The 25,623-nt window shown below is 45.6% G+C and overlaps 1 protein-coding gene across 4 annotated transcripts in view; it reads right to left on the bottom strand.

Annotated features, from left to right (window-relative positions):
* Scn5a (sodium voltage-gated channel alpha subunit 5) overlaps positions 1-25,623 on the bottom strand; it is a 97,603-nt gene that overhangs the window by 19,558 nt on the left and 52,422 nt on the right. For 2 of the 4 annotated variants that reach the window (XM_047530852.1, XM_047530849.1), the window contains exons 15-20: positions 18,225-18,398; positions 16,574-16,930; positions 11,930-12,370; positions 10,405-10,566; positions 7,719-7,839; positions 6,659-6,813 (exon numbers count right to left, since the gene is read on the bottom strand). In XM_047530852.1, the coding sequence (XP_047386808.1) occupies positions 6,659-6,813; positions 7,719-7,839; positions 10,405-10,566; positions 11,930-12,370; positions 16,574-16,930; positions 18,225-18,398 (1,410 nt within the window). The remainder of the gene's footprint in view (positions 1-6,658; positions 6,814-7,718; positions 7,840-10,404; positions 10,567-11,929; positions 12,371-16,573; positions 16,931-18,224; positions 18,399-25,623) is intronic. The other 2 variants (XM_047530850.1, XM_047530851.1) reach the window with 2 other exon arrangements.

Here is a 25,623-nt window from a genome sequence, read left to right as displayed (position 1 = left end):
TGAAATTATTTTTCCAACAAATAATCTGTTAGGCGAACCTTTATTCACTTGGTAATGTGAATGCTTTATATAATACTTATCAATTTTTTAAAGAACTGCACATTTTAATATTTGCACATGCTACTATTTATTTAGCTAAAATCCGTGTTGGTGCACATTTCAGTTGTTTCCAGTTTATCCCGATAAACTGAGGTCAAAAATGTGTCAGATTATTTGTCAAGGATAAATTTCTAGAATTTAGGAAAAATCTAGAATTTTGGGGTGGGGGGCAGGTCGAAGGTGTGCTTTTGGTACAGATTGGGGACTGAGTTCCCAGAGGACAGTAATTTACACTCCATCTACAGAGCACCGAGGTGGCTGTCTCCCCCACTGCTCACCAACACAGGTGTTATTTATCCTTTTGCTTTTCCCAGACTAATGCATGAAAACTGTATTTCATTACATTTTAATTTCTTTTACTACCAGTAATGCTGACATTTTTCCTTTTGTGAATGGCCTGTTCATATCCTTTGTGTTCGAGTGTCCTGTGCATTTGGGCACATTAACTGTTTTTATACTTCATCCTACTTTGTTGTATGCCTTTGAATCTTGTTTACTTTTGTTTGCCCCACATCAGTATGGTTTATTAGTATAGTATTTAATATGGTTAAATAATTTGCTATAATTTTTTAAAGTTTTTTTATTTGTTCTAATTAGTTGTACATGACAGTAGAATGCATTTATATATTTTGATAGATCATACATAAATGGAGTGGAATCTCTCATTTTTCTGATTATACATATATATGTACACGAGGTGATAATGTCTGTTTCACTCTATTATCAGTCATATATGTACACGAGGTGATAATGTCTGTTTCACTCTATTATCATTCCTGAGTAAAAATCTTTGGTGTTCCAAGAAGCCCTTGATTATTCCAAGGCTAGAAAAATAATTTTTCTTTTTTTTTTTTTTTTGGTACCAGAGATTGAACCCATGGGTACTTCACCACTGAGTCACATACCCAGTCCTTCTTATTTTTTATTTTGGAGCAGGGTCTTGCTAAGTTGCTTAGGGCCTGGCTAAGTTGCTGAGGTTGGTCTCAAATTTGGGATCTTCCTGTCTCAGACTCCTGAGATGCAGGGATTATACGCATGTGCTCGTCTCCCTCCCCTTTTTAAAAGTTTTGTGGTTTCATTATTTGGTATTCCAATTTTAAATATCAATATGCTTCAGTAAAGAGTAAATACCTATTTTAACAAATTTTAAAAGTGATTTGACAATTTTCTCAACACTTTAATGAACCACTTAAAATCCTTGATTAGACCAGGGTGCATTGGCCCATACCTATAATCCCAGTGACTTAGGAGGCTGAGGAAGGAGGATCTCAAGTTTGAGGACAACCTCAAAAATTCAGTGAGACCCTGTCTCAAAATAAAAAATAAAAAAGGGTTGGGGTTGTGGCTCAGCAGTGGAGCACCCCTGGGTTCAATACTGAAAAAAAAAAAAAAACCCTACAGATTAGAAGTCGGTTTTATCATATGCTACATTTCTTTGTTAAATCTCCTTCAGTCCTCTCTCCATGTTTTTGTTTTGTTTGTGGTGTTGGGGATGGAACCCAGGACCTCAAGCCTGCTAGGCAAGTGATGTGCCACTGAGTTACACCCCTAAGCTCCTCTATGTGGTTCTGATGCTGTCTATTCCTGCATTAATAATTCACTAACATGAATTTCCTTGGAACTCTTTTGTAATTGTTAAGATAAACTTTAGCGGGGCTGGAGGTTGTGGCTCAGTGGTAGAACACTTGTTTAGCACAAGTGAGGTCTTGGGTTCGATCCTCAGCACCACATACAGATACAATGTAGGTATTGTGTTCACCTACGACTAAAAAATACATATAAAAAAGTAAACTTTAGCAATGTTTTGTCAAGTTCACTCAAGAAGTGTTAAAATTTATTGCTATTGCATTGACTCCATTAAATGCTTTAGGAACTAATGCAGAGTCTTCCTGAGACTGGGGTATGAATTCTTTTTGCTTTTTAAAATGCTTTAAGCAAAGGTTTATACTTTTTTCATGTACTTCTTTTATTTTTCTTTATATATATTTATATTAATATATAATATATATTTATATTAATATACATATTTCATATATATATATTTAGAACTAGGGATTGAACCCAGGGTCATTTAATCACTGAGGCCCACATTCCCAACCCTTTTTATGTTTTATTTAGAGACAGGATCTCACTAAGTTGCTTAGGGCCTTGCTAAATCACTGAGGCTGGCTTTGAACTTGAGATTCCTCCTGCCTCAGCTTCCTGAGTTGCTGGGATTACAGTTGTGCGTCACCACGCCTGGCTCTTATTATATTTATTCCCAGTTATTTTATGCTTACAGTGTCTGGCAGGTAAATATTTCAGAAATATTATTTGTGACTAAATGGTTTCTGTTAGTATAAAATAATAACAATAGCAATGATTCTTTGTTACTTTATAACTAGCCATATGACATTTTCGAAAGGTTTTACAATTGTTCTAGGTAACCATATTATCCACAAAACATGATATATTTCTATTACTTTTTAATTCCTTTTTATTTTTGTAGTATTGAGGATTGAACCCTGGGCCTCACACCTGCTGGGCAAATGCTCTACTACCAAGCTATATCCTCAGCCCCAATTTCTATTATTTTTAATTCTTGCTTTTATGCTCAACTGACTATATTGACTTCACATTCTTCCATTTTCCAATTTTTACACTGTGTGCTTAATTTTCTTGATTAATCACACTGAGGTACTTAAAGGCTATTATTAAATAATGAGCAAGAGCTAAAAAGTAGTTAAACGATCCTTCTTGTATTCTTAACCTTAATGAAAATGTTCAAGAGCTTTACTACTAATGATGATGATAGAATTTAATTTGAGAGTTTTTCACTAGATTAAAAAAGTATGCTTTATTTGTATTTTCACCAGAGTTTGAAATAGGCATTCATTGAGATAATTGTATGTTTTTTAAAATCTTTGTCCTATTCATATAAATAGATTTCCTAATATGCACCATTCTAATATTTTGGAATATAACTATGATATATTTAATCTTTAAAATATATTACTGGATTCTTTCTGCATGTGTCTTTTTTCAAGATTTTTCCATTACTATTTGTAAGAACAGAGTATGAAGTATGAAAACTGGTCTATTTCTTCCTTTGTGGTATACTGAAATTTTAAAAATCAGCATTCTTTAGCTTTCATAAAATAATTGTTATTCTTTCCATCTCTTTTAACTCCCTGGAATATTTTAAGTAGAATTGGAGCTATTTTCTTCCTTGGAAATGTGAAAATATCCACCTTTGGAGATGTGAGAGATGAGGTTAGCTAGTGGTTTATTTTATTATTTTAATTTTCAAGGAATCATTGAAATTTTATTTTCTAATTCAGTAATTCTTATGTTTATCTCATTAATTACTTCTCATGATTTAAGTTTATTATGTTATGTTTCTAATTTCTCTAATTTTGTTATGTTTCTTATTTACTTTATTTTTATTTAATGATAAAAGTGTTTATCTAAGAATTTTCCTCTTATTACAGCTTTGGCTGCATCCCACATGCAGCATTCTCAATGTTATATTCCAGGTGGCCCCATTAGGTTTTTCTCTTTCTCTATTTTTCTTTTCTTATGCTCCTAGGTTTCATGTAGACAAAGTTGGTGGAATAATAATCTTTGATTTACAGCACACCATCATCATTGGTCCATAAATGACCCTCTTTATTTTACTTATTTATTCATCTACTTATTTATTGAACATTTATGAACCTAGCACCAAAGTATTTTCTGTTTTATCCAAGGTCTGGTTAAGAATGACTTTTACATTTAAGTGTTTATTTTTAATCTATAATTTATTTATTATTATTATTATTTTGTGTGTGTGGTGCTGGGAATTGAACCCAGGGACTCACATATCTAGGCAAGTGCTCTACCACTGAGCTACAGTCCCAAACCCTATTTTTGGTGTTTCCAGCAGTTTCCTTATCTGTAAAATTGGCTTAGTAGTAGTAACCTACCTTTTTTTTTTTTTTTTGTGGAGGGGAGCAGGTTGCTGGGGATTGAACCCAGGGCCTTGTGTTTGCAAGGCCAGCACTATACTAACTGAGTTATAGCCCCAGCCCAATAATACCTATCTTATAGGCTTATTGTGAGAATTAAATGAGTTGATGTTTATAAAATGCTTAGAACAATGTCTGGAAATAATGCTATTTAGGTGTTAATTAATTTATTAGTATATATATTCTAATAAATTTTTAAATAATAATTAAATAAATAAATAAATAAATATATATAATTAAATATATATATATATACCATTGTCTTGTTCTTTCTACTTGATTTGTCAAAAACTAACAGGAGTATGATAAAATCTCCCAGTACTGTTGCACTTGCCATTTTTTCCTGTTTTTTCCCCAGTAGTCTTTGCTTTATATATTTCAGTGCTATGCCATCCTAAGCATTGTTCATTACAGTTATACTTTTATTGTAGGTTGGACGTTCATTATCTCATCTCAAACTTTTTAACTTAAATTCAACCATTTTTAATAGTAACAAACAAAACCTCTGATTTTTGTTGTCATTTTTGGCATTTGCTTGATACAGGTTGAACATCCCTAATTAAAAAATGCAAAATCCAAAATACTACCAAAACTTTTGATTGCTAACATAATTTTTGAAGTTTTGGGTTTGGGAACATTTCAGATATTGATTGGGTTAGGGATGCTAACCTGGTAATGTCTTTGTAAATGTTGTCAAATCCAAAAATATTCAAAATCTGGAATACTTCTGGCTCCAAGTATTTCAGATAAGGGATATTGAACCTGTAGAACTTTTATTTTATGTTTAATATTTCTGAGGCACCTTTGTTTCAGGTTTGTCATTCGAGAGCACATAGCTGGTGTGTATATGTTTATACTCCATAGTCTTTTTCTTTTAAAATATGAATTTTATCCAGTTACATTTATTATTAGAACATGTTTGATCTTGCCTCTGCCATATTATTCTGTTTTCCAATTTTATGCTTTATTGTTGCTTCTTTTCTTTCTTTTTTTTTTTTTTTTTTGTTGTAAGATCTGTTTTCCTTTTTTAAAAAACTTCCCTCAGCAATTTGGAAGGGATATAGTTTGCTTTCCGTTAAACGAGTTTTTAAACTTTAAATAAAACACTTCTTTTTCCCAATATATCATTGACATGGTTTTTTAACAACAGTGCTTGGCTCTCTCCCCTGATCAGATTCACCAGATGCTTGCCAAAACTCCTCCTCACTTACGCCAGGCTGAGATTTTCCTCCACAGCCCAGACTAAATGGCTCTGGCTGCCCTTGTTTGTGGCTGTTTAAAAACAAAACTTGTTAACATATTGTCAAATCATCCTTCTCTGGAACCCACAGAGATTTGGCTCTGGTTGCCAATGGTAAAACAGCAGGCAGACTGCAAATCATGGCTCCAGGCCCACTCTGAAATAAGGGAGGGGCAGTGTTGGGGGGCGGTAGTAGGACCAGAGGTTGAGATGGGACAGCCACAGTGCCTCCCTACAGGAGGTGGAGTGGAGACATATAGATTCGGATTAAAGTGCCCTTTGTCCCACTCTGTGGGCCAAAGTACTTCCTGTTAGTCCTTCATCTGTAGAGCTCTCACCTCCCCAATGACACAGGTTCTTGTTCCTCCTGGTTCGGGAACTTGTCCATTCTTTGAAACCCTTCTCCCTGCTCACTAGTACCTGCTAGAAACCTCTCCAGGGCTCTCCTGAAAGATCAGAGCAGGGTGCTTGAAAGCCAGATGGAGGAGCATCTCTGCAGGGTTTCAATACTCCTCCTGGCCTCAAAAGATCTCCCTGTCTTCCACAGTCCACTCCATCTGCTGCCTCCAGGAAGTCTTCCCTACTCGCTCCAGTTCCCTCTGCTCATCTCTCTCGTGTGCTGATTTTTGGCATCTCACACTTGCCGAATCTGTTTTCCCCAACTAGAGTAGACGCCCCTGAAGCCAGGGCTGAGGTCTCCTTTTCCTGTTGCTCCCCCATTGCTCACTGTGATAGATACAAGGAGAGCATAGAAAAGATCTATTGAACAAATGCAAGGTCAAGACAAAGGACTGTGGAATCTGACTGCCTGGGTTCAAATGCCAGATCTGTGGCTCTGACTGGTGGGAATCTGGACATATTACTTAATGTTGCCACAGAGATTTGTTGTGGGCATTAATGAAAATGTGTGAACCACACGGCCTAGCCTCCATAGAAGATGAACTGAGCGGAGCTACCACTGTTACCACTGTTAATAAAATGAAAACTGATGGTTTGAACTTTATTATAATGGCCAGATGGAATGCCTGATGCTCTCTCTACGCAGGAAGGTGAGTCACCAGAGCTCCAGTGTTGGGGGGCTGGTGATCTGGGGCAACCCATTTCTCTTTCGTGGAACTAGGAAGAGGGCTGGACACATGGTCTCTGCAATCCCTTCCTGGTCTGGCTTATGAATTTGTGAGCAGCATTCTGCTCCAGGAGCCTGGGGAGCACATTTTCAGCTGAGGTTCTGTCCCAGTTTCTGACCTGGCTTTCCAGCTGGAGACCTCCTTTCCCTGCCCTCCCCTCCTCCTCCAGCCCTCCCTGCCTCAACCCTGCATCCCCAGGAGAGTACCAGGGCTCCACTGCTAAGCAGGATCATGAAGATGATGAATGTCTCAAACCAGCTGTGCTCCACGATGCGGTAGCAGGTCTTGCGCAGTCGCCACCAGACCTTCCCTGGGGCCTGTGTGGTGTCCACTGAGCAGCAGGGACAGCGCCGGACACAGCCTATGGGGGAGGGTGAGAGATAGGCCCAGTTCAGGGCCTGTGAATGCCCATCACTGATGGCACAAGGCTGTGGAGTTGAGAGAATGATGGAGAGAAAGAGGTCGCAATGATGGGGTAAGGAACAGGGTGACATGGTGGGTGGGCCCCTGGGTGGGGGAGGGCTGTGGGTATTCCCTGTGGGGCCACACACTCAGCAGGTACTCTGTAGAGAGGATGAATGGACTAAGCATTCAAAGAGTGGGTGAACAGCCTGGTAGGTCTGAGCAGGGGCAAGACTGGAGTTGGCATGAGTTCCAGCTTATTCTCTGCTCATTTGGGACACCCTCCTCTAGAGAAATGTTCAGCAACTCCTAGGATACTCTGTTCCCAATCCTTCTCCATCTTTTCAGTTCTTCAGAACTTGGGGAATGGTAGACCTTTCTGTGACAGACTCTACTGACATGTCACATAAAGGAAGAAACCTCATTTTGTCCCCAGTTGCCCTCCAAATACACTTCCAATTCAGGAAAATTACGGATGTCAATTTTCCTAACACGGCTACGTGCCACACACGCCTTAAGTATTCGCCAAGGGCCTCCTATGTGCTGGGGCACCAGGGTAAGTCAGGCCCACTCCCTTCTGCAGTGGGGCATAGAGCTGGGCTACACACCACAAAGGCAGCGTCACCAGTCCTTGGTGCTGCTGCACTAAAGATGCCTGGCCCTGCACACCCTGGGCAGATGTGCCATGACTCATGTTGCTGGCAGATGGAGGAACTCCCCGGATCACAGAGGAATAGGGAGGGAGAGTGGTTCCAGGTCAGGGTGTGGGTGTGACGTGGCCCTGGGCTCTAGAGTTGCTGGTCCTCCTGTCTGTCCCCTCTGGGTGGGGCTGAGGATGGGGCAAAGGGCTTCCCAGAGGAGTACCTTCAGTGAAGCAGTCTTCTGGATCCTTGACGTCCTCACCCAGGTCAGGGATCTGTTCCAGGAGGTCAGCAGTGTTGGTCATGTCTGCTGTGCTACCCTCAGAGTAACTGTCCTCATGGGTCTGTGGGCAGGGGAGGTCAAGGGCATGAGTGTAAGCTGAGGAGCAGCCTCCAGCCTTGAGCCCAGAGTTGCGGGGAAGCTTGGGGCTCCCTCAAGGGAGGAGCCCCAAAGACCCCCTATTGCATACCTGGGGAATTTGAGGTTGGGGAGGGTGGGTGGGCACCTGCTGCACAGCCCCTTAGGGTCAGTCAGGGCTGACACAAAGCTGGACTCAGGGCTCCCGGGTCTGTGGTTCTGGTCTTTTGGGGTTTAGGTGTCAGAGGTGGTAACAAAGGGCTCTGGGAGAACACTGGGACAGGGACTGTATCTAGCTGGGAACAAAACAGACCCGGGAGAGCAACGGGGACACACATTGGAAATGTAGACACACATCCAGAACAGTCAGAACACGGTTGCGGGCACACACAGCAGCAAGTCAGACATGCAGAGAACAGGCCAGCAACCCAGCCCATGCTTCTTTCCCAATCCATATGGATGCTGGTGTGATGTGCAGAGCCTGGGGTAAAACTGAGAAGGTGCCAGAACCTTCTATTGACCAGGCAGGGAGTTGCTGCCCAGGCCTGATAGCTTTATGGTGCATGCATGTGGGTGTGCCCTTGTGTCTGTGCGTCACTTGTGGGCATATAAAGGTGTAGCAGTGGCCACTGCTGATCCTCTGCCCAGTTTCCCTCAACTAGGCCAGAGCAGCCATTTCTGGCTGCTGCGAGGACTGGAGGCTTAGCTGGCCTTTCCTCCAGAAAACGCCTGTTAGCCAGGGAGCCGCCATCCTGGAAGGGTCTCAGCAATTACCCGCTGAGTGGTCCACACCCAGAGCCTGACTAGCAAGACTATAGAAGGCCAGCCCCTACCTTTTGCTGGGACAAACACTTTGTTGCATTTCATGCTCCTGAGCTCCCCCAGGACAGGACAATGAAGGTGACTCAGTGAACAGACCTTTCACAGCTCCTTCCTGCGCCTCAGCTGCTTCTCCTCCTTCCTCCTGGGTTTCTCCTGAGAGCCCTCCCTTCACACACAGCCATCCCCAGCTCAGGCTCTGCAGCTGGGGAGTCCAAGCTAAAGGCAGATGTCATCAGGGGTTTCTCTGAAGAAAGGAAATCCCTCTTGGGCCTCACATCAGGCCAAGCCCACCTCAGTTGGCTCCACGTTGCGTCAGCCCAGGCCCACGCTGCTCCTGCTCCACTTAGATGCAGCTTTGATTCTCTGGCTGACTTCTTCATCCCTTCCTCTGAAAATCACTCAACTGATATCTCCACATCCTCTTGTGCATTTCTGAGGTTTGTGGTGGGAAAGGGCTAAGTTCCAGGGGAGGCAGTTGCTCTGGGTGGCCAGAGGGGTGAGGGTCTACCTTTTGTGTTCCCTGTGGTTTTGAAGGCTCCCTCCCCTCTCTCCCCTGCTCAGCTGGGCTATGAAAGGGGCGGGCCAAGAAGGCACTGGAGTTGCCTAAAATATATGGGCTGTCACGTGGGTGGACACCTTTTCAGGATCTTCCTGCAGGTGAGACATGGAAGTCCTTTCCTGGGGAAAACCCTAGTGCATCTCTTTCTCTCTTTCCCTCTCTCTTTCTGTGTGTCTCCCTTTTACAGATCCCATCATGAAGTGATCTGAAGAAAGGAAGACATTCAATACTTAAGGTCCACATGCTCTCTGGTGATTGTTTGTCCTTCATATCTTCCTGCTCCCATGCACCTTCAAGGCTCAGATCATCCAGGGGGAGGACTGTGACTTGCCCAGTGGGAAGGATGACTCCACTAGGCTCTCAAACTTCAAATTGGCTGTGACCACAAATCCTTCCCCAGGCCTGTCTCTCCGCAGGGAAAGTCACAAGAGCTGGGCTGAGGAGCAAAGTCAGGCTGCAGGACAATAGCACTGAGCTCTCTCCACTGCACAAGTGACTTCTACCTTTCACTTGACATGAGCGAAGCTGGGCAGCACAGTCAGCCATGCCACCATCCCTTAGCTCAGGAGCCACAGACTTGAATGACTATGGGGGCCAGGTAGGTAACCGTTAGTCAGGCAGGTGGCTCTGCAATAAATCAGAGACCTCTAGCCTGTGTCTGGGAGGTGGTGACCACTTTTCTTCAGCAGGGTGGCACCTATTCCAGTTCTTCAAGAGAAGCTAGAAATGCAGATTTTTACATGAAAGCTCTCAAATTTGAAGCGGTGGTAGCTGAATCAAAGTAAGACTTTTGTGTGTGTGTGTGGCCAGAACAAATCCCTGTGGCAAACAAGGTGAGCCTCCCATTTGTGGCCTCTGCTTTAGTGCAGGTGATAAGCAGCTGGTAATCAAGCTGCCAAAAACAGTTCTCAGAGCTCCCTGAAGGTCTCTTTAGATGGGAGATTCACAGGACAAATGTTTGCCAAATAGGACAAGAACACAGGAAGACAGTGAGGAGAGGGTGAGCACACGAAGGTGTTGGGTTAGTACTGCAACAGAGTCCTGGGCTGGCCACTTCCTGATGGCTGTCTCCTATCAGGACACAGTGCCCAGCCTCCCCTCTGCAGATGGGTCTCCCATCAGCAAATGCAGCAGCGCCCCGCCAACTTCAGGGACAAAGGCGTGCATTACCTCACTGCACCCTGGGGCCCGGGGTTCCGCTTTCTGTGGTTGCCGCCAGTCTGCCTGAGACACGCTGGCCTCAGCCTCGGAGGAGGCTGTCTCGGACACCTGGCTCCAGGCCCTGGGCTCTGGGTGGAACTCTGGGCCACTGGACAGAGGCTGGGATTCCTGCTGAAGAGACCCCAGTCTGTGAGTTGAGCCTACACACCATGTGGGTCTCCAGGGTCCACGCTTTGTGGGCTTCTAGTCCTACCCATGCAACAGGGGCACTGTCGTCTGCCCTCTTTATAGAGCCTCCATCCCACTGAAGACCCTCTCCCAGGGGCCCTGCCCAGGTGGGTGGGAAGCTCCCGGTAAGTCCAGGAGAAGGACCTATAAATCTCCCCGCTCCCGATTCCCTGGAAGGGTGCAGCTGGGCCATAATGCCCATCTAATGAGTGCTGCTGGCTCTGTGTAGGAAGGACATGCCGACCCCCTCCTCAGTTCCCAAGGCACCCTGGCTTGCTTGCGCGTTCTCTCTCCCTCACACTCACACGCATGCACACCCACACCCACACGTACACACGCATGCTCCCATGCTGGTCCCCGGGAGCCGGAGCTCATAGGCTCAAGAGAAGGAAAGGAGAAGGAAAAGGAAGGGTAGCCGCAATTCCGCTCCTGTACCGGGACGACCGGAAGCTGTGGTCCTGGCAACACCACGCTCCCCCTCCCCCAACTGTCACTGCCACTGTCCCACAGCCTGACTCAATGGGCCCAGGCTGGCCTCTGGGATCATAGGGAGGCAGGGGGAGACAGAACCAAGTCCAGAGCCTCAGAACAAGTTCCCCCCATGGAGAGCACTGCTCACCAGGTGAGGCACCCCCAGTGGTGGTCCGGAAGAAGCAGCCAGAATGGACTCAAGGAAATGGAGAGAACCATTGAACGCTGCTTGGCCTAGCAACCTAGGAGAAGCCACTGAAGGCTGGCTCGGGCCAAGGGAAAACGGAGGGGGAGGGCACTGTCTCTTTTGTCCAGACTCTGGTCCCAAGTGTTAAAAATAACAGGTCGGGAGATAAGATAGTGCTGTCTCTGACACCTCCGTCTTAGGGATGCATATTTTTAAATCTCAGTATTAGCCCTGGACATGGGAGGAGGAAAAGGGGCAGTCAGGAGGTCAGGAAACTACACCCTCCTTTGCCAAGACCTGCCATCTTGCTAGTCCTGGAGGTGGATAATGGCCAGGTCAGGGTGGGGTTGGGGGGCCAGGGGCCCTGGCTTTGTCTAGACACATGAGGAACTCCCAGCAGTATCTCTCCTGCTATGCCTCAGTTTCCCTGTCTGTATGATTGGTTGCCCATGACCAGCCAGGGCATGAATGGACAATAGGTAGTCGTAGAACCCCTCTGAGAGATCAGCCGTTGGGCAGAGGGTCTGTCCTCTACCCCCACCCTACTCCACTACTGGGGCAGTGTGCAGGGACTCTGAGTGAGGCTGGCTTTCCCAGACAGCAGAGCCTGTGGAAGAAGCTTCTGCAAACGTGTACGGCAGGACCCACCTGCTTGCTGGATTCTTCCTCAGTGCCCTGGCTGTTCTCCTCCTCCTCCTCCTGGTCATCTGTGTCTGACTCAGCCACAGCAATGGGCACACACACGGGCTCTGGATCCCCGGGCGTGCCCTGGCCTGGATGCTTGTCTTCCTCAAACCGTGTTTCTTTGCGGGTCGGTGGTGCCTTGTCCATCTCAGGGGGTGGTGGGGAGCTGGGGTTGGCAATGCAGCTGGGCAGCTGGCCGTGGGAGGCAAGAGCTGCGGGCTTCTTAGGTTTCTTGCGCAGCAGTCCACAACAGAAGTCCCAGGTGGTCCTCTTGACAAAGCGCAGGCCCCGCTGGATACGGGCCAGGGCCAGCTGGAGGTTGTTCATCTCTCCATCCTCGTCAGGGGCCGTAAGGTTGTCTGCACTGAAGGAGCTGAGCAGCAAGGCCAGGAAGAGGTTCAGGACCTGTTGAGGCAACAGGTCAGGCTCACCTGGGCACTGAACCATGCCATGGGCACTAAGCCTCAGCCCCAAGGGTAAACTCTGGGTCTGGCCCACATCCTAGCCCCCACCTCCATTCTCTTGAATGTGGAGGGTTTGTCTATAAAAGAAAAATAAATTCAAATTCCTCCTCCCAACAGCTCACCATGTAGTCTGAATTAAGGACCTTAGACTCAGGTCCTTCGTGTCCTAGCTCAGGTTCAATGGGAGAACCATGGTTCATCCCATGTCAAAGGCTATAGATGGGGATGAGACCCAGAGAGGGGCTTGCTTAAGGAGGTTGGTCAGAGCCTCGTCACTCTTCCTGACACTTCTGAACATAGGCCTCTCTCTTTCTGCTCCCAACTCTTCCTGCAGCATTGGGAGGGGGTCAGGGTGGGCATGGGATTCCTTTCTGGGAAATGGACATCCGGGAACAAGACAGATTCCCATCTGCAAGCAACCCACAGCTCGAGGCTTTCTCGGGAAAGGGGCCAGTGTGTCTTTGGTGAAGGAGGGGCTTGATCTGCCCGAGCTCCCTGCAGAAGCAGGCTCTCTGCTCTGAGACCTGTGGCTGATGTTATGGAAGCACATTCTACCTGTGTTCTAGGTCTGTGTTCTCCAGGCGAGAGACACAGGGGATTGAGCAGAGAAGAGAGTAATGATAGGAAAAGAGGCCAGGGAGGCATGAGAAGCCCTCAGGCATTTCAGAATAACCGTGGGGTCAGGCCACACAGAGGTGGCTGGGTCTAGGTTGTAAGGGTACCCCATGGGTGCTGTGAGTGGGGCCACAGAGCTGGGATGGGGGGCAGGCCTGGGGTTGGTGCTGGGGTCAGCCCTGGTTCTAAGGCCCATTCTGCTACCAGGGGTGAGTGGTTCCAGAAGGCACAGTACTTTATTCAAGTTATTTCTTAGGGGTTAGGGATGGGAGACTCTTTAAGGACAATCTGCATAACCCCTCATCCTTTGGATGGTTCTGGACAATTTTGTGCTATTAAAACATCCTGAAAATGGGAAGTTTTGTTTTTTTGCTAAGAAAGAAGATGTTGGCTGTGTGGCAAAGGGCTGGCCTGTGGTCCATTTCCCAGTCTCATGGAGGGTAAAGGAAGATGGTGGTGGACTTGTTGCACATGTGGATTGGACTGGCCTAAGAGCACCACCAGGTTGACAGCCCAGGGACATAATGTCCCCACTGAGGGCTTGATGTCTGCTCCTCCCAGCCCCCCAGGAGGGACTGCAGTTAAACAGGACCCTTGTCGCAGGTGGCTGGTAAAGGCGGGTGTACAGTGCTTATCAGAAATCCATCCTGAGCTCCTGCTCTGGCTTCCTGTAAGCCCCTAAGAGATGCCACACACCCCTTCCAGGGATGCCACCCTTGTCAGAAAGCTGGGAAGGAGATGTTGGTGAAAGTGGTGGTGAAGCAGGAGGCAGGCCTCTGGTCAACAAGTAACATGCATTCATGGAACCAGTACGGAAAGGCTAAGAAGCACACCTCTCCCCTGCCATCTGAGGGATGACCACTTTTGACAGCTGGAAGCCCTTTTAATGTTGTCACCTGTAATGTGAATCAGAGCTGCTGTTTACAACGACCTCTGGCATGGCCCCTGGCCTCTGTCCATAAGGGCCCAGGCACAGACTGCCTCTGTTCCTATTACCCTCTGTGGTCTCCCAGTCTAGCCCTCATGCATACCTGGCCCCACATCTTCTGATCCCAGGAGTCCTGGGCCCAGGCTGGGGGCAGGGCAGGAGGGCACCTGGAAGCCTTGTCCACCCACACAGGACCTGAGTCCTCCCTTGTCTACGTCTTTCAAAGTTCGGCTTCTTCCAGTGCTTCCCCGTCAATCATGCCGCGGCTCCCCAGCCCCTGCCTGATCATCACTTCCCATTTCAATGGCAATCTTGTTTCCACCCACGCCAGCCCGGCAGCGGCCCAATTCCTGAGGCGGCCAGGGAGGGGGCTGCGTGGGCTGGCGCTAGCTTCCCTCCTCCAGCAGCCTCTAATCTTCTCATCCCCAGGCAGATCCGCTGGGAAATGGCAGGGCTCTGTGTGAGAGGGGCAGCTCAGGCTGGCCCAGGGCTGAGTGCTCAGCACACTCGCATTCTTCTTAGAACAGACAGGGTCTAGCAGCCCCTGGGACTGGGCCAGGGGCTAAGTGAGGCTCTAGCCCAAGGGGCAGCAAAAAGAGCTGGGTTCTTTTGGCATTGATACCCTGGTTCCTCCTTGGGCTGTGAGCTCTACACTGGGGGGGGGTTTGACCACCGCTAGGCTTGTCCTATCCTATCCTGGTTAAGACACAGGGAGGAGAAAGCAGGCAGGTTTGGGGAAAGGCTCTGGAATCTATCACCCAAAGGCTAGAAAAGTGGATCTAAAACCTCTCTATGCGTGGATGTGACCCTGTGTTGCCCACAACAGAGACATAGCAGCAGCAGCAGAGTCAGACCTCACAGGCATGATGCCAGAGCATGTATGGGCCACCTGTGCACCCAGGAAGATGGCTTCGTGTCCACAATGGACACTGACTTGGGCCTGAACCAAAGACTCACCTCAACCTTGCCTCCTCCTAAGGTCCATCCTCTGACATTTAGACTTTGATCTCTCTTAAATCTGGACTTCTGCATGGTTTAAAGACACAAGGCAAGATCCTAGGACAGACAGGTGGCCAGAGGAACAAAGGCCTGGCCCCTCTTTATGAGCCAGCAGGAACTCCCACTGTAACTACTCAGGGTGGCTTAACAGGCTCCTACTGGACACCATGTGGTCCGCCACCAGTCCACACCTAAGCTCAATCTCCTCCGCATTAGCCGGTTATCAGGAAGACTCCAAACCCTCCTCCAGGAAGCCTCTTTGATTCCTCTAACTGGAGGGGAACATCCCCCTGGGCTCCTTTTTGATGCTCTGGACCATCTCCAACCCGTCTGAGAGTTATTTCAGGCCTGTTTGAACTCCCTGCCTCCCAATTCTCTCTGGGTAGTGGCCGTGTCACAGCTAGGGCTAGCTACCTTTACTTCAGTCTGTTCACTGGCATTCGGAACATTTTACATGCAACATTTTACATGGGCTCAGTGAAGATTTGCTAAACTTGACTGAAAATCATCTGGTAACTCATTGATAGTGACCGTAAAAGAATGTATAGATGAGTCAACAAATAAATGAATGAATAAAGTGAGTAAATAATGAATAAACAGGTAAATAAGTGAATGAATGAATGAATGAATGAATGAGCAAAATTCAATTAAGAGTGAGTGCATAGGTGGGCATGGGGGTGCATGCCTGTAATCCCAACGACTCTGGAGGCTGAGGCAGGAGGATCAGAAGTTTGAGGTTAGCCTGGGGCAACTTAACAAGACCCTAAGGAACTTAGTGAGACCCTGTCTCAAAAAAAAAAGGGTTGGGGCTGGAGATGTGGCTCAGTGGCAAAGTGCCCCTGGGTTCAATCCCTGGTACAAAAATAAATAAATAAGTAAATAAGTGGGTGGACGGATGGATGAGTCCATGAGTAAGGAGTGAGTAGCTAGCTGGATGGGTGAGACAGTAAATGAGTGAATAGAAAGGTAGATTGATGGATGGATGAGTTGGATGAATGAGTGGAGGGACAGACAGGTGATGGATGAATGGATGGATGAATGGTGGACATATCAAAGGATGAAGGTGTGTGTGTGTGTGTGAGTGTGTGTGAGTGTGCATGTGTAAGTCAGGGTTCATGGAGGGGTGTTTGATGGACAAATGAATAGATGGGTGAGGAGCGAGTGGATGGATGGATGAGTGAATGAGGACGTGGGGTTGAAGGATGACTGAGTGAAGGAGTGTATAAGGATAGAGAGCGGTGCATGAGTAGACAGACTGATAAGAGAGGTGCATGGTGGGTGCGTGACTGGTAAGTGGCTGGCTGACTGGATAGGTGAACGTATTTACAAGTAGGTAGATAACAGAATGAACGGGTAAGTGGGCGGATGAGTGGATGGGTGAGTGGAAGGATGGGAAAGCAAGTAGATGGATGAATGGATGGGTAGGTGGATGGATGAGAGATGGATGCATGGGTGGTTTGACAGACAGCTGGATGAGCAGGTGGAGAGAAGGAAATGTAAGTAAATGGAGAGGTAGATGACTGGGTTTGGGGTAGTTGGGAGGATGAAAAGTTGAGTGGGTGGGTGGGAGGTGTGCATGTGTGACGCCCTTGGCTGACTTACCACTAGGTTGCCAATGACCATAACAAGTAAGAAGACCAGCAGGCACAATGACTGCCCAGACACCTCCATGCAGTCCCACATGGTTTCAATCCACTCGCCACAGAGGATGCGGAAGATAATGAGGAAGGCGTGGAAGAAGTCCATCATATGCCAGCGGGGCAGCAGGCCGGAGTCACTGATGCGATGCCTCAGCTCGGAGTAGTTCTTGCCAAAGAGCTGCATGCCCACCACCGCAAAGATGAACACGATGATGGCCAGCACCAGCGTCAGGTTCCCCAGCGCCCCCACCGAGTTCCCGATGATCTTGATGAGTGTGTTCAGGGTGGGCCAGGATTTGGCCAGCTTGAAGACCCGCAGCTGTGGAGGGAGGAAGAGGAGAGGCCCACGTGAGGGGCTGTGGTTTCCACTACCCATGGACACCTTTCCCCTCCCCCAGCTCCTGCTTGAGAGCCCAGGGAAGCCTTGGGGGTCGCTGACACCCACCTCTCCCCAATTCTCCAAGAGCACACACTCGCACTCCATTCTCTCTGCATGACCTGAGAGTAGCCTGACTGGACTGTGCTCTGGGAGTCAGGTCAAGAGCTCCAGTCCATCTCCCCAGCTTAGCTCCTCTTTGTCCCCATACAGCTTCCTACCTGCCATGGTCTTACCTCCAGGAACTTCCCAATAGATGCTCCCAACCTGGAACATCTTTCCTCTGTCAGATCTGTCCTCAGCAGCTATCCTTCGGGCCATCTCAAACCATCTCTGACTCATACAATGACCTCCATCTCTCTCTCCTCTCAGTTATCACAGAGAAAGGGGGCACATGCTAATGTCTAGTGAATACCTACTATGTGCTGTGCCTGTGCTTAGGGTGCATTGATTCCTTCAGAACTCCCCAAACCACATGAAGTTGGCACTATTACTACCTCATTTGACAGATGAAGAAACCAACCCTTACACGTGGAGTAACTTGTAAACTCCTTGGCTCATGGCAATGGAGTCAGGATGATAACTCATATCCCCAGCTTCCTTTACTCACCCCACCACCCTGCCTTCCTACATCCCCCAATGGAGCCACCTACAGAGTTAGGACCTTCTGTAGAAAACCTGCCATGACCACAACTCCAGCCCCATGTCTGGACCTTTCAGGCATTTTGAGCTTTAAGTGTGGTTCACAGATGGGCATCTTTGGCATCACCTGAGACCTACTGAATCAGTCTCCGCATTTTAACAAGATTCCCTGGTGATTTGTGTGTGCACTAAAGTTTTAAAAATGCTCCCTGGATGAGTGATCAGCCAATCTGACTCCACCAGTTACTTCCCATGTGGCTTTGGGAAATTCATTTCATCTCTCTGAGTCTTAATCTCCTCATCTGTGAAATGGGGATGTGGTAATACCAGCCTTACTCCTGGATCCTACGAAGACTAAAGGGGCACTATGGACCATGCAGGGCTTTGCAAATCCTTAGGATATCACCCTGATTGCTCTTTTGGAAAGATGTCTCCTTCTGTCTCGTCCACCTTCACTCCTAGGTGCTAAGGGTTCTTAGCAAATGATTTTTGGCTGAAGGCATAACATATCAAAGCAGGGGCATTTGAGAGGCGACCCAGAGAGGAGTGTTCCCAGCCACCCACCCGCCCCCCTGCTGTGGATCCAGCTGGGTACCAGGCGAAAGGAGCGCAGCACCGACAGATTGCCCATGCGGCTCAAGCCCAGCTCCATGAGGCTAAGAATGACGATGATGCTGTCGAAGATGTTCCAGCCCTGCTGGAAGTAGTAGTAGGGGTCGAGGGCAATGATCTTGAAGGTCATCTCCGCTGTGAAGATTCCTGTGAAGACCTGAAGAGGAAGCAGGAATCGGGTTTCTGAGGTTTGGGTTGGAAGCCTGGCCTGCAAGAGCACTCTACTTCCTGACTCTTGCTCTGGCAGGGTCTTGCTCTTGCTGGCAGCTCTGACTTGTCATGGGCTCCCAGTGCTGCTCACTCAGTGCTGGCTCTCTTCTCCAGCCTGGTGTCCCAGCCCTCTCAGCTGCTTGTCAAGCATGACACCAGCCTGGGCCCACTGGGGGCTCTACAGACTCCAGTCTAAGAGGTACCTAGAGCAGGGGAGGCAGAAGTGGGTGGTGGTAACCCAGCCCCGGGCTCCTCCCAGCATGCTTCTCCCCGGGTAGCACTCCTGATGCTCATGATTCGGACCTGGCCCATGCTCTTCCTGATGCCCAGAATGTCCTCACTCCTTGTCCACATGCCAGCTCTTCTCACTGTCATGATAGCCACCTGCCATTTCTGAATGACTGGAGATGAGCCAGGTGCAGTACTAGAATACTCTGCCTGTATTGCTTCTTTTAATCCATTCAGTGACCCCATGAGGAAAGCATCATTGTACCCATTTATAGGCAAGGAAACTGAGGCACTGAGAGATTGAATAGTTGCCTGGGGTCACAAAGCTATCAAGTTCAGGAGCCAGAAGAACAGCCCAGGGCTCTTTTCTTCAAGTGTTTGAGCTTCCCCTCTCTCCAGGAGACATCCCTGAGTAGGAAGAGGCTAAGCTTCACCTGGTTTGTTGACTCATGAATCCCAAGCTGCCTGGCCTTGGCCACTGGAGCCTGTGGCCCATCATAGGGTGATGGGTCAGGCAGCCATGACCACAGCTAGCTGCCTCAAAGGCTGCCAATTGCTGTAACGGGGACACGGTTCCAAGAGTGGGGGATGTCTGGTGTGGGCATGGCTGGAGGGAAGTTGGAGGCCTGCACATGAGCCTACTTGGTCATGTTGAGGAGCTGGGGGCTATCCTAAGGGAGGTGAGGAGGCACTCGGGGTATTCTGGAAGGAAGGACTGTGGGCAGAGGACTGGGGAACCTTCTGGTTCTGCAGTAGCAGTGAAGACATGGGAGTTGGTGTCAGGCATGGCTGTCATCTCATTGGGGTCAACAATCAAAAGGGAGGTCACCCTGCCCTTGGCACCTAAGGGAACGCTGCACTAAAAGGAGAGAGAGAGGCATCTGCCAGTGGCCCCAGCATCTGCTGTCCCTTCTGCTCAGAAGAGGCCCTCTGGAAGTGGGCTTGGGGAGACACAGCCCTCATGGACCCAGAAGGAACTGTTTCTCCACCAGCCAGGTTCTTGGCGGGGCGTGGGGGACAAGGGGTCTTGAAATCGTCCAGCCTCTACCCAAATGCTTGGGTTGCCCCAGAAGCATCCTTGGGCTCTGCTTCTTCCCCAGGACCCAGGGCTATTTCTGTAGCTTCTCCGTCCCTCGGACCCCTTCTCCTTGCTCTTCCCTTCCCAGGCCTTTGCACTTGCTGCTCCCTCTCTCTAGAGCACCTTCTCCCTCATCCACAGGGCTCCCTCCCTTCAGGTCTCTGTCCAAAACACTCAATCCATGCGGCCTCCTGATGCTTGAAATCACGCACCCTCCAGCACACTTCTTGTCCCCTTCCTTGCTTTATTTTTTTCTTCCTCACATGCCACCATCTGTCAGCTGCACATTAATCAAGTCCCCTCTGTTCAGAATGTCCGCTTCTAGATAGCAGACTTTTCTATCTTACTAGACCTAGGACAATGCCCAGTATAGGTGGTCCACTGATATTGGTTGAATAAACAAGGGTTGGGTCTTTGACCTGCAGACACCGTGGTCACCTTATCTGGCACCACTCGGGTTCACTTTCCTGACTTCAGAAGCCTCCCCAGCCCAGCCTACGCCTCATGCACCTGTGCTCAGGGACCTCAGCCAGTAGTGTGCCCACACTAAGCTTCCCTGAGAGTCCCCAGTGGTGAGGCCTGGATTGTTCCTTTGAATCCCACCCTTTGTCTTCCCCAGCACCTTCCTGGGCACCTGAGGGAGGGTTTGCTCTTAAGGACGAGTACTAATACTCATTTCTGGGGACTAGAGCTGAGGAAAGGCCCTGCACTTAGGAATGCCTTTGGGGCAGTGATACAGGAAAAATTCTTTGGGTACCAATAGCATCTTCTGGGAGCTCTTTAGAAAAGCAGAATCTTGGATGATACCAGATCTGCTGAAATCAGAACCTGCATTTGTGCTAATTCCTAGGCCACTGGAAGTCTGAGAAATGCTGTTTTAGTAAGCATGGATTCCCTGACCTGAGAACCGGAATCACTTTGGGAGCATTGAAAATGCCGATGCCTGGATCCCATCCAAATGACTCCAGTTACAGGGAGTTAAAAAATGTCCCAGGTGACTCGAACGCATAGCTAAGCTTGAGAAGTACGTGAAGCCTGGGGCCTGCTCTTGCCACAGGATCACCCCAGCCGTCCGAAGGCCGTGTGATCACAGCTTATGGTTTAAGATGTGCAGAGAACGGCAGCCAGACCTGCGGTATAAAGCAGGGTCTGCCCTGTGTGATCTGGGGCCAGTTTCTCCATCTGTCTGAGCCTTGAGAGTCCCCATATGTAAAACGGGGATAATAATAACTCCACAGAGGTTTCTAAGAGTTAGGGCTAATGGATGTAAAGTGGACATTTTGTATGAGAGGGCAACTGTTATGACCATCAGCACATTTATTATGACTGCCGAGAGTGGCCAAGAGCGCCATGGGGCGGGGCTGCTTCAGATGGAAACCACTCTGCATGTTTGATAGGCTCCCTGGGATCCGGCAGATGGCTCTGAGTGTGGGGACCCACTTCCTCTGACTCCTGGCAGGAGGCCCACCATCAGTGCCAAGGGTGGCTTCCTAGCAAGTGGAGGGACTTCTGGGGATCCCCAAACTCTTCTTGACCTTGGCATGTGTCTTTAATGGGATCTACACACTGTAAACCTGCACTGAACATGTAATACCCCAGGTGCACCCTTCTGTGCCCAATATGCATTCTACAGCTTTGTTTCTTCTTCTTTTTTAAATAGCTGTGGCATATTCCACTGTAGGTGCCATAACCAGCTTAACCATTTTCTTGTGAATGAGTTTGGAAGGGTTCCCTCCTTTTCTGTTTCACAGAATAATTTGAGGAGTATTGGTGTTAATTCTTCTTTGAAGGTCTTGAACACATGAGCATAGTCCACTTAATATATAATTAATATAATTTAATATATAATTTTTCCCCTCTTAAACACAAATGAATACATATTTTACATTTATGTTTTAAAACATCTTTCCCAATTCTTTCCATAGGACAGATCTCTGGGAAGTGAATCGTGTAGTCAATAATCATTTGTAGTGCTTCCAACACACTGCTAAATGATCCTCAGGGGTAGGTTTTCACCAATTCCATGACCCACATGTGAGTAGCTGCCTCCCTGCTAATACTGGGTATCCTGTTCTTACTACCTTTCCTAAATTCAACAGGACAAGGCTATTTTGTTTGCTATTTCTTTAATTTTTTTTTTAAATTGCTTTCACTTGTTGTTCATATCCATTGCTTATTTTTCTATTAGGCTGTTTGCTTTAAAAAATATTTATCAACATACTTTATATATTAAGAATATTACTGTTCTGTCTTCTATATGAATTGCCATGATTTTCCAGGTTTGTCATTTATCTTTATGGTATATTTTAAATTATAAAATAAGGATGCATATTTTAAGTATAAAATAATCTAGTAGGTACCTTTGTACTCACCACAATCTCTGCCAAAAATTAACATATTACCACACTTGTTTCAAATCTGTTTCGTTTGTCCTCACAAAATAATAATAGTAAAGGCTTAAATAGCATTTGCCGTATGCCAGGGATTGTTCAAGTGTTTTACATATATTAAACCATTTAATTCTCACGATAAACCTGTGAGATATGTCATATTTATTATTAGCCAGGGAAACTGAGATACAGAGAAGTTAAGCCTCCGACCCAAAAGATGGCTTGGAAGGGTTCCCTCCTTTTCTGTTTCATGGAATAATTCCATGAAAATAATTCCATGAATAATTCCATGAATGGTGACTGCATTCACTCCAAGGCAGTCAGCATCCCAAGTCCGATGTTGATCATTCCCATACATGTTTTTACATTTTAAATGTACATAATAATATATTCAATTATTATATATTAAATTATATTAATTATATTAATTATATATTAAGTGGACTATGCTCATGTGTTCAAGACCTTCAAAGAAGAATTAACACCAATACTCCTCAAATTATTCTATGAAACAGAAAAGGAGGGAACCCTTCCAAACTTATTCTGTGAGGCTGATATTACCCTGACACCAAAATCAGACAAAGAGAACAAGAAAAGAAAACTTCAGACTAATATTCCCGATAAGCATAGATGCAAAAATTTTCAATAAAATTCTGGCAAATCACATCAAAAACATATTAAAAGGATAATGGACCACAATCAAGTGGAGTTCATCCCAGGGATGCAAAGTTGGTTCAACAAATTACAATAAATGTAATTTATCACATCAATAGACAAGAATCAGCTAATTGTCTCAATAGATGCAGAAAAAGCATTTGATAAAATATAGCACCCGTTCATGTTCAAAACACTAGAAAAACTAGGGATAGTAGGAACATACCTCAACATTGTGTAAGTTATCTAGGCTAACATCATTCTAAATGAAGAAAAATTGAAAGCATTCCCTCTAAAAACTGGAACAAGACAAGGATGCCCTCTTTCACCACTTCTATTCAACGTCATCCTTGAAACTCTAGCCAGAGCAATTAGATAGGAGAAAGAAATTAAAAGGATATGAATAAGAAAAGAAGAACTCAAACTATTACTATTTGCCTATGACATGATTCTATATTTAGAAGATGCAAAAAATTCCACCAGAAAACTTCTAGAACTAATAAATGTAGCAAGATATAAAATCAACACCCATAAATCAAGCCTGTTTTTATACATCAGTGATGAATCTACTAAAAGAGAAAGTAGAAAAACTACCCCATTTCCTTTTATTCTTAAGATCATGTTTATGAGATTTATCTATATTGATACACGTATATGTATTCATTTTAATTGTGTGCAGTATTTCATTGTATGAATACACAGTAATTTATTTCTTCATCCTTTTATGAATGGAGGAACATTTATGTTGATTCAAATTTCCCTATGGCTTATGCTGTCAAGAAATTTCTGCTTCCTTGTACAAAAGTGTGAGAGTTTCTTAGGAACATAAATTGCTGAGTTGCAGGTATACATGTCTGTTATGAACCAGATACTGCAAATTATTCCCCATTATGTACCAAATCCTTATTCTTATAGAGTTCCCACAGTACCACATCTTTGCCAACCATAGTTTATTTTATAGTCTCTCATAGGTGAGAAATAGTATATTAAGTTGCTCTAATTTTCATTCCTCTGTGTTTTCCTTCATGTGTTTTATAACCACCTGATTTGCCTGACACTTTATCTGTCCATTGTTATGGGTGTGTTTTTTTTTAACCAAAACATAATTTATTTGCTTTTGAATGGAATTACATCAATCCAGTGCTCCACTAATTTCTCATGGTAAAAAGAAAGTAGCGTCTAATAATGCAAAATGGCCTAATGGAAAGAGTATGAGTTTAAACCTGGCTATAGTAATTTACCATTAAATTGTCCCTCTTTCCCTTATTGATGTGTGAATATTAAATATTGTCTTAATTTCATGAGTTTCCATGGCTATCCAGTCAAATGCTTTCTCTAAGGTCAACTTCTAGTTTGTGGTAGTGATTTAACTTAGTTTATAGTACCATGTTGTGCCAATATTATAAATGTTCACACAGGTAAATTCAGCAATCTTTTCTTTAATGGTATAAACTTTTTGAGTTATTAAAGCATTTTCTCTTTATTTTATTCTAAAAGCTTTTAAGTTTTGCTTTATCATATTTAGGTGCTACATCAAATTACTCAGCATCTAATTTATGAATATGGTGTGAGGTAGGGATCTCAATTTATTTTCTTCCTTAAGAGTAACCATTCTTTCCAGCATCATTTATGGAATATTTCATCCTTTTCCCACTGTCTTATAATGTCATTTCTGTTAAGTCTCCAAATATGGATTCAAATTATAGCACTGGTTCATTTTTTTCTATCTCTATACAAATATTATAATGTTTTTAGCTTTATAATATATCTTAATATATAGAAGTAAATTCTTCATCTTATTCCTTAATTTGTCTTGATAAGCTTTACTTGTCCATATATGTTTTGGGATTACCTTGTCAAATTACATGAGATTTTGTTGGACTTGTACTGAATCTATAGGTTAATTTGGGAAGAATTGGTATTTCTACAATATTCAGACTTTCATCCACAGAAATGGCATATCTCTCTAATTATTATGTTTTCTCATAATTTCATATAAACTGTGCTACATGTGTATGTTAAGGGCTTTTTTGAGAGTGGATATTGAGGATTAATCCCAGGGGAACTTTACCACTGAATTACATCCACAGTTCTTTTTGTTTTTTATTTTGAGACAGGGTCTCACTGAGTTGCTGAAGAGGCCTTGAATTTGTGACCCTCCTGCTTCGGCTTCCTGAGCTGCTGGGATTACAGGTGTGTGCCACTGTGTTGGTATGTGTTAACTCTTAAAAGTTATGACAAGTGGATTTTCAATGGCTACTAGGTTTACACTTTGTGATAGTGAACTTGTACCCAACAATATTGCTGAACTCTCTTACTAGAGCTAAAGATCTCTCTGTAGATTTTCTTGGGTTACGTATGTAGACAACATATTGGAAAATGATGTCAGATCCTTTCTTCTATTTTCTCTGTTCTCTCTGCACTATACTCTGAGCAACTTTCTTAGATATAAATTTATATTCATTTGTCTCCTCAGCTGTATTCATATGCCATTGTATTTGAACACTAAGATTTTAATCTCAATGGCTATATTTTTCATTTCTAGAGAACTTATTTGTTACTTTTTCAAAATCATCTTATTTTCACTTCCTTCTCTCACATTTTTAGTTATTATATTCTTATTTTACCATTTCTATCCAACAGTTCTACTCTATGACATTTTAGAGGGTTAAGTCTCTCTGTGTGTGTGTGTGTGTGTGTGTGTGTGTGTGTGTGTGTATCTGTCTGTGTTTTTGACTCTTGCTCACAGTGGGATATTTCCTTAAGAGGTTTATAATTTGGGGAATCCAGCTTGGCCTGGGTGAAAGACATGTCCTTTCTGA

Source organism: Sciurus carolinensis, chromosome 17 (genome assembly GCF_902686445.1).
Source record: "Sciurus carolinensis chromosome 17, mSciCar1.2, whole genome shotgun sequence".
NCBI classification, from domain to species: Eukaryota; Metazoa; Chordata; class Mammalia; order Rodentia; family Sciuridae; genus Sciurus; species Sciurus carolinensis.
Note: the sequence above shows the minus strand (reverse complement) of the source record. Positions and strands in the feature narration are given on the sequence as shown.